The sequence below is a fragment of the Fukomys damarensis genome, unplaced genomic scaffold (genome assembly GCF_012274545.1).
Source record: "Fukomys damarensis isolate Sample0158 unplaced genomic scaffold, DMR_v1.0_HiC HiC_scaffold_22, whole genome shotgun sequence".
NCBI lineage: Eukaryota > Metazoa > Chordata > Mammalia > Rodentia > Bathyergidae > Fukomys > Fukomys damarensis.
Window position 1 is genome coordinate 26,438,279 of NW_022900934.1, and position 8,813 is coordinate 26,447,091.

Below are 8,813 nucleotides of genomic sequence, written 5' to 3' on the forward strand. Positions count from 1 at the left end.
AAAAAAAAAAAAAAAAAAAAAGACTGTACGAAGGTCCTGGGTTGAACCAAATAAATGAATAAACACGTACACACATACCATGCTAGACATGGTCTTGCTTGCTACTGGGTGCTGCCTTCCAGGCTGCGCTCCGTGTGCTCAGTGAGAGAACGAGGGAGGTAGCACCCGGCTGGCGGATGGCGCCAGCACAGCACATGCTCCTCCAGCCGTGCCGCTCGCTCCCCACGCCTTAAGGCCACCACAAGGACAGCACATCCCTGGCACCTGTGCTGCCCCTCCTGCCCCACGCCCCAGCAGCTCCTGGGCTCTAGGCAGCCACACCTCAGTGGTGGAAGCTGACGTGACACACAAACTGCTCGCTCTCCCTGCCTCGCTGTGTGCGCAGCGCGGAGCTGGGTCGGAGGGATATAAATGTCCCTTCACTAAAGCAGCATTGCTGCCCTCACCCCCGGTGCGGCACAGCCAGCAAGCTCCTGGGAGAGGATTATTTCTTTGGGTTGTCCTTGGATCTCCACCTCCCTCGTGCTGCCTGGCATCTAGCAGGCACTCAACACATTCTTGTTGGCTTTGAATAAACAAACAAATGCTAGGAGTCTCTGTCACAGACCTGTTATTCCTGCTTGGATGTGCGGGCACTGAGCTTGGCACTCGCAGGACTGTAAGAGACGCTTACGAATACTTAGCACCACGTTAGACGTTCCGTGAGAGCTGGGACGGAGGCCCCCCTCCTGTCTGTCTCTGCTCCTGGCACTTAGTAATTACTCAATAAACCCTCCCACGAATGGAGGGAGGACAGAGGAGGAGAGAGGGGAGACGGAGGGAGGCTGGTGCCCACACTGACCCCTGCTGCAGGCGGCAGCCCAGTACCTTCAGGTCCAAGTGCAGGACCCTCATCTTGTGCATGAAGAGGATCCCATCGCAGATCTGCCTGACAAACACCATGGTGTCCACCTCAGTCAGCTGGTAGTCCTCATCCACGATCCTCTCGAAGAGCTCACCGCCCTCGATGCTGCATACACAGACCCCTCTGCAGGACGCCCTGGGCTGCGGGCGCCCCCGCCCCTTGCCCCGACCCCCACAGCTGCCACTCACTACTCCATGAACAGGATGATCTCGTGCGAGGTCTCGATGGCCGCGTAGAGCTGGATCAGGTTGCGGTGGTTGAGCTGGTTCATGACCTCGATCTCCAGCATCACCATTTCCTGGGGCCCGGAAGCCAGGAGGACCAGCCCATCATGGTCTCTCCACACCCCCAGCCTCCTAGCCTCACCCCAGCCAGACCTGACCTGCGGGGCTGCTGACCACTGCTCGTGTCACCTTGAGAGCATCCTGGCCCCTCTCTTCCTTCCTGTGGCCCCCACCTGAACCTTCCCATGAGCCCCTGGCTTTGCACTGCATCCCATGGGGTTGGTTCCCAGACACCTCTGCCCCTGAGCGCTCCCTTCCGCTCCAGATGCCACTCCAGATCCCCTTGGATGGCTGGGGGACCTCAGATCTGTCGTGCCCCACACTAAGCCCATCAGGAAGTCTTTCGGCAAAATCCACCTTCAAGGTAAGTTAGAAGCCCAGTCATTTCTCCCCTCCTCCACCACTGCCTTCCTAGTCTAAGCCACCGCTATTTGTCCACTCTCAGCAAGTTGTGACCCAGTTATCACATTGCTATGCTGGTAGCTGTGGCAGGAAGATTTGTACCAGGGAAATTGGCAAATGCTTCCTCCCTGTTTCGCCTGCTCCACAGGGCCACTAGTTAAGCACTGGGCACCATGAGGCCCCCAGTGGCTTCTCTGTCCTCCCTTGAGGCCTCCCCTCCCCTCCCACTTCCTCAGAGGGGTCTTTTCTGAAAGAATCCTACCAGCCTCGTACCTCCTATTCCTCACCTCGTTTTATTTTTCTTCCTACCCCTTCTCAGTATCTAACACCATGCTTTTTCTGTTTAGATTTTAGTTATCTGTCCCTGCACTGTATAGCCTGTCAGCCACAGAGGGACAGGGACCCTTTTGGCTCCCTGACATTTCCACAGCCCCTGGTACAGAGAATGCCTCGGAAAACCACCCAATCACCAGTTGACTGATAGGGGCTCCAGTTAATCTGCACAGCACAGGGGCCCTGGACATCTGTGCCCCACTGGGTCCTGAGACAGAGGCCAAGTGGGAAGGAAGGTGAAGGACACAGCCATGTAGAAAACACGGTCCTGCCCACTGCTCTTAGAGCCTCCAGGGGAAGCTGGACTACGGCGCCTGGAGCTGCTTCTGGTGCTCTGGTTGGGCCTTGAGCATTTGCACACATGGCTGCCTCTGCTTGCTCACTTCCCAGCACCGCTGCTGTTTCTGTCCCTTGGCCTTTCCTCCTATTCCCCTTTTTTTTTTCCAGGACAAGGGCTCTCCCCCTGAGCTATGTCCCCATAGTCACTTCTGCCTGAAACTCTCTCCCTGCCTCTCCACAAAACATCACCGCACAGGGCTGGGGATTTATTTCAGTGGCACTGCGGCTGCCTCGAGAACACAAGGTCCTGAGTTCAATCCCTTGTATCAAAAAAACAGGAGAAGCTGGTCTAGGACTCTTCCCTGAGGCCCAGTCAGTCAGAAAGCCTCCCCTGGCCCCCACTCATAACCCCCACTTTCCTGGGTTACAGATCGGACTACCCTGGGGTGCTGATGTGCTTTCCTCCCTACACCACAGCCCCTCACCTCTGCCTGCATTTGGCCGTCCACACCCAGGACAAACAGGGCTCCTGGCCTCTGAGCTGGGTCAGGCGCCAGGCTAGAGGCAAAGCTCTGGGCCAGGCATCTCCAGCTTGGTGTCAGCTTCCTGCACCTGGGGACCCTGGCCACAGCCCATACTCTGTAGTGTGGCTGAACTGAACCTGGGGTGTGCACAGCCCCAGGGGAGGTCCCCAGAGAAGTTCATGAGCTGGATTCTCATTGGGGCACCCTGGCCTTGCAGCAGGGCTGTGTTTCTGTCCACCTGACACTCTGTGCGGCATCTCCAACACCAGGCCCCAGGGCCAGTGGTGCAGGTGGAGGGAGGGGAGAGGTACCCACTCCGAGACCTCTCTCTTCATGGGGCCAGGCATCCCCCTCCTACCTTGTCTTTGGGGCTCTGCTTCTTGATGACTTTGGCTGCCAGCTTGAGGCCTGTGGCTTTCTCTGTGCAGGTACAGACTGCTCCGAACTTGCCCCTGGAGAGGGAGGAGGCTGGGAGTGAGGCGGTGCAGAAGGGCAGAGGGGTCAGCAGGGTCCCATGCTCTGTTCCATCTCAGCCCAGCCCTGATGGTGACCCTGGGTTCTCCTCTGGGAGGTGGGAGCACTGACCCAGCCAACCCTGATTCTCCCCCATATCCAGAAGCCTCACTGACAGGGCAGCGGCTCTGTGGATCATGCAAAGCATGAGCTCAGAAAGGACAGGCTCTTGGGGTTGGGGGGGAGCTCGGATTCGATCCTGAACTGAACCTGGGGTGTGTACAGCCTGTGCCTCGAAGGGAGGTCCTCAGAAAAATTCACCAACTGAGGTGTCCGGATTATAGTTGGGACAGCTGGGCCCTGCAGCAGGGCTGAGTACCTGTCCACTTATCTCTGTGTGGCATCTCCAGTGCAACCCAAGGGAGGGCAGGGCAGGGCCCTGGGCTGGGGGTCACCTTCAGGAAATTGGGAAGGTACCAGATGGAGCCAGGCTTTCTACAAAGCAGGAATCACCCTGGGGAGTCACTGGGGCCTGGGACCAGAGACAAACAGGAAAATACTGCTTCCTATGGGAACACTGAGGGACCTGTGCACCACAGGGACAGGGCCCAGCAGCCCATGGCAGCTGATGCATGACCTGTGTGGAAGTGAACATGTCCTCGTCGTGAGTCCCAGCCACAGGACTGGGCGCTGTGCTGGCCCTAGGTCCCCCTGGGGGTCAGGCTCTCACCCTCCAAGTGCCTCCTTGGAGTTCAAGCTGAATTCGCTGTTCACGTTTCCAGGCCGCAGCTCCACGACTCGGTGTGGAAAGGGGGCGGGAGGAGGGGGGCAATCGTCTGGGGAGGCAGAGCAGAGTCACCGTGGTCCGTGCTGCCAGTGTGAAGGCGGCTGAGGATCCGCCTGCCTGGTTACCCCCACCCCCGCACACCCAGGGGTGAGTTAAATTCACCTAACGATACCTCGGGACACCTGGCTCCAGCGGCGAAGGGCCCCAGTTCCCGAATTGAGTTCCGCCTCCCACCCCCCCCACAATGGCCTTAGGAGGCCTCTGCCCCCTCTCAGAGGGACCCAGCTTCTAGCAGAACAATGAGATCGCTGATTGGACTCCTCGGACCCTCCTACACTATAAATGGGAGGATTCCACCCCACATTATCTTTGTTTCCATTAAAAGACAACCGATCAGACAAACCAACCAAATCCGCAGCTATGGAATCTCAGAGAGCTGGGTTGCTGCGTCTGAACCACCGGGTGCCTGGTGGGACCCGCACATCCTCTAACGCCAGCCACCGCGGAGGAGCTTTTTGGTGGGGAGGGGCCGCCATCTAGCGGCCAGCAGGAGACCAGCGGGCCCTGAAGGCCAGCAGGCTGAGTCATAGGGAATGGAAACCTCTATATAAATAGCCAGAGGCGACAGGGAAGCCGGGCTGGTGATAAATCAGACGGCCCTTGGAGGCGGTTCAGGGACCGTCACGCCAGGATGTGATCTCAGGGAGGGGCGGAGGTCTCTGCTGCCGAGGGGGGCAGAAGGCAGGTCCCCTGGCTGCCGCCCAGCTGCCAGGTCCTCCCACCCAGTCTGGGTGGCACTGTGCCGCTCTCCAGCCCAGGCCCGGCCGGCTGGCAGGTCTCCCAGAGCACCTCGGCCTGGAGGGGAGCGTCAGGACACTTCAGGTTCTCCTGACCCCGTCTCACCCCCACCCTCAGCCCTCTCCCTCTTCCCCTGCTCCCAAAGCTTTCTCATGCTCTGCTGCGCACTGAACAAGCCCTAAAATCCCCCTGGGGCCTTGTCTGAGCGCCCACGGAGGCTGCTGCACAGCCCAGCTTCCTTGGTCACTGATCTCACACAGACACCTGTGCTCCTCGGCTTGGCAACCCTCAGTGGCTCCCAGGGACCGCCCCCCCCAGGATGTAGTTTGAGCCTTTGAGCCCTTTGCATTTGAGGCTCATTACAGACTGACCCCCACTTCCACTGTCCAGTAAATTGGTGCTGCTCCAATAATCTCCCTGATTTGGGTTGGTTGGTTTGTTGACCGGTTGGTTTAACCCTATTTTAACCAAAGAAAAAAAGAATCAAAAGTGGACTCGGGAGCCAGTCTGTCTTTACCATGTGTTTTGGAGCACGTAGTTTTTCCCTTTTTCCACTTCTAGCAATAGGAAATGCTTCCTGGCACTATGTGACATTTAGACAAGTGGCCTGGGTGAAGCCTGGCCTAGGGCACTTCAGCGCCCTGCATGGGGATGCTTGGGACTCTTTGGACTGCCCCCCATCCAGGCCAGCCAGTCCCCGCCTACCCAGAATCTGGAAGCAGTCCTCCTCCCCGGCTGGGAGACCGAGGGCCTGCCAGTCCTCCGCTGTCTCTGAGGGCGCAGCCTGGAACTCAATCCCTCTCGAGGTGTCCCCTTGCACCTTGGCCAGGCCAGCCTGGCCTGGGGCTTTCTCTCCTGCTTCCTTCTGGCTCCCTGCCATGATGTTCTTCTCTCCTTCTGCCTTGGCTGGCCCAGGATCTGGGGGGCCAGGAGTATCAGGTACCCCTTCAAAGATGAGCTCTGAGGCCTCACTGAGGGGCTCTTTGGCCATCAGTCTCTCAGAGCTGGAAGGTAAGACGAGAGGTGAGGCTTCCACAGCCATCACACCCAGGCCTCTGGCAGAGCTTGTGCTCCTGGACCTCATCTGCCACCTGGAGAGGTCCGACCCTGCCCCAAAGTCCCCCAGACTCACTCGGCACAAGATCCAGAATGGCTGTAATCATGCACACTGACAGAACGTTAATGACAATAACATGATTGATATGGGCCACCGATGTGCAGCTACAATTAGGGAATTACATAACTCTTGATTCATAAAAACTGCGGGGATGAATTGATGTTATTAATACATAATTATTAAATTGATATGATGATATTATGACAGCTTACAATCTAATGTTAAGGCCTCATTGGCATTCAGGTGTGCACATCTGATCACATCCTAAGACCGGTGCTGCGTTATGTCTATAAGTCTTAGCAATGATCTATCAATCTGTAAGTCATCTATTCATGTTATGCCAACAATTATATTAAAATCCTTCCCTCCTGACACCTCAGTCCAACCCTTGGCTACAGCTGAGCCCACGGAATAAGGGGAACTCTGTGGCCAAATGCCTAGCCAGAGAAGAGAAGACAAATCCACCTGTGGTGGGCTTTTGAGACGTCTCCTGTGCAACATTCCAGGCCTCCATGAACGGTGGTCAAGGCCTGGGTTCTGCAGGGACAATGCGGCAAAGCCAACACCCAGGACAGAGGGAGCTGAGCATCGGTCCTACCCTCCCCAGCACTGAATGGGAGGACCACAATGCCTGGACAGGGAACCAAGTGTGTCTCTAGGGGAAGGGAGCCACGAGGTGCCTCCCATTCCCAGGCAGGGACGTTCACCTTGAGATGATGGCGGGGCAGCTGGGACTGTGCAGAAAGGCAGGAGAGCCCCTCCTGGCCATGGCTTGGCCCTCTGCCACTTTCTTGCCCACCTTGGGCTCTCCGGGTGCTCGGCTGCCTGCAGATCCCTGCTCAGCACTGGGCTTCTTGGCACTGACCTCGGCTGTCTCAGTCTGCTGGGGCAGGGCTGCTGGCTGCCCGGCATTGCCCTCCGCAGGTCCCCCTCCCTGGTCAGCCTCTGCCTCAGGGACCTGGCTGCTGGCTGAGGGCTGAGCTGGGACACCGTCCCCTTTCTCTGGAGCAGGGGTTTTGGCATCTTTCTTCAGGGTGGATGGATCTGGATCTTTCTTGGGGTCTGGGGAGCCGGGGAGTTTCTCTGCAGCCCGAGGTCCTTCATCTGTAGCACTGTTAGATGCCTTGTCTATAAGGAGGTGAGACGTCTGTCAGGATCCACCCGGCTTTCCCTCCCCAGCCTGGCTTCATGGAGACCAGTCTTGGGCCCAGGTCTCCGCCCAGGTAACAGTTTGCACTCTCGTCCCATGGAGCTATTTGATGGGCCCCTGAGATGGGCTGCCAGGACCTTGGTAGCCTCTTTGGGAGGCTCTAGCCCTCTGGGTGGGTCTTGCTTCCCCTCCCTCCACTCTGTGCCAAGTGTCTACTTAGGTGCATCCCAGCAGTCATCCACGGAGGCTTCCCATACTCCCGGGCTGTCCAGGGAGGTCTTCGTGCAGGCCCTAGACCCAGCCCAACCCCACCCAGAGACCACTCTGCTTCCTGAGTTCCCTATGCACCATGCAAAGAAACCTTGGGCACAGAACTCTCTCTAAGGAACCTGCCCAACCCTGAATTCAACCATCCCCTCCCAAGCTCCTCCCTCCAGCTCCTGCCTTAGCTTGGCACCTGTTGAGCTCTGGATTCCCAAATCAACTGCTCCATTTTCTGTCGCCATGAGGTAAGGAGGTGTGTGCTTCTGCTTGTCTAAGTCAAGTCTTTCTAGCTGCAGAAAGAAGAGAGATGCGTTGGGCCCTTGGTTGCCCTTCTTGTCTAGCTGTGGCAAGAGGAGGCCAGGCCCAGCTGATTAAGGGGAGAGACATACCTGGAGCAGAGAGGGGCAACCTGTGGGCCCTTGTCTCACAGCAGCTACTCAGGAGCAGTCCCGGGGCAGTTGTAAGGGATTGGGCCGGGTGGGCAGAGGCGGAGGCAGGGGTGCAGGCACTGGAGGCGGGGACGGAGAAGAGGATCTCTTACACCAGGGGCCATGCAGCTCAGGCCGCCACCACCTGTCACTCTTGGCCCCTGTTCAGAGGACACAGCATTCTTCCCACAGCCTGACTGGGGTGCAGTGGTGTTGGAATAAGCAGGAAGAGGAAAAAATAAGGGGGTACTTGGGCCCTAGAGAGAAGCCCTTTCCCCAGGCCTCACCCAGGACCCCCACCTTAGACAGGATCAGAGGGGCCTGGAAGGAAAGGGGACCTTCAGACAGAGCTGAAGGGCAAGACCATGTCCAGGCCTGGCCTTGGTTCTGCTCACCTGCATGCCCCAACTCCTAGGGTTTCCCAGAACCGGGAGACCCACACAGGCCCAGGGATAACCACCCTGACCCCGGTGCCCAGCTCTCTGCTCCTGGCATCTGAACCTACTTGGACCATCTTTGGGTAAGAAATTGTCTGGTGGGCATTTGCTTACTATGGCTATGGGCCCAGAAGCTTTTCGTCTGGAAAAACTTCTCCGATTCCTGGGCCATGCAAAGTGGCCAGGGCCCCATGCCGCTCCCCAGATTGGATCCAGTTCTCTGGCAGCCTGCCTGGGATGGGGCAGTGGCAGAGGGTCTTTTCAAGAATCCTTCATTACGATGGGGATCCCAGCTCCAGGTGTTCAAGCTATGCTCCAAGGGACCTTCATAGCCAGGGCTGCTTGCCCAGCCTTTCCCTGAGGGGCTGGAGAAAGCTGTCAGAGCTGAGGGCTTTGGGAGAAGCAGTGGAGTAGGCATCTAGGTTCGGGTTCTGACTGGCAAACCATCCAGTCACTCCACTCAGCTTCTCTGTCAAATGAACAAACGCCCAGCCCCTGCCCTCATACGGGAGAAGGCAGAGGGAATGCAGTGCCTCTAAGCAAGGGGGAAATGTGCAGCTGCAAGGATGGAGGAGGCTGCTAATGAGCTCTTAAGCAGTGACCCCCAAAGAAGTGCATGAGTGTGCAAACATCTGCGCAAAAGGGGCCGGTGA

At 57.6% G+C, this 8,813-nt stretch overlaps 1 protein-coding gene across 1 annotated transcript in view; it reads right to left on the reverse strand.

Annotated features, from left to right (window-relative positions):
* The window catches only part of Mylk2 (myosin light chain kinase 2), a 14,187-nt gene extending 6,380 nt beyond the window's left edge, over window positions 1–7,807 (reverse strand). The window contains exons 1-8 of the mRNA XM_010628470.2: window positions 7,685–7,807; window positions 7,489–7,585; window positions 6,589–7,009; window positions 5,470–5,768; window positions 3,910–4,015; window positions 3,085–3,178; window positions 1,093–1,202; window positions 868–1,009 (exon numbers count right to left, since the gene is read on the reverse strand). Coding sequence (XP_010626772.1) covers window positions 868–1,009; window positions 1,093–1,202; window positions 3,085–3,178; window positions 3,910–4,015; window positions 5,470–5,768; window positions 6,589–7,009; window positions 7,489–7,537 — 1,221 coding nt within the window. The 5' untranslated portion in view covers window positions 7,538–7,585; window positions 7,685–7,807. The remainder of the gene's footprint in view (window positions 1–867; window positions 1,010–1,092; window positions 1,203–3,084; window positions 3,179–3,909; window positions 4,016–5,469; window positions 5,769–6,588; window positions 7,010–7,488; window positions 7,586–7,684) is intronic.
* Window positions 7,808–8,813: the final 1,006 nt, after the last annotated feature.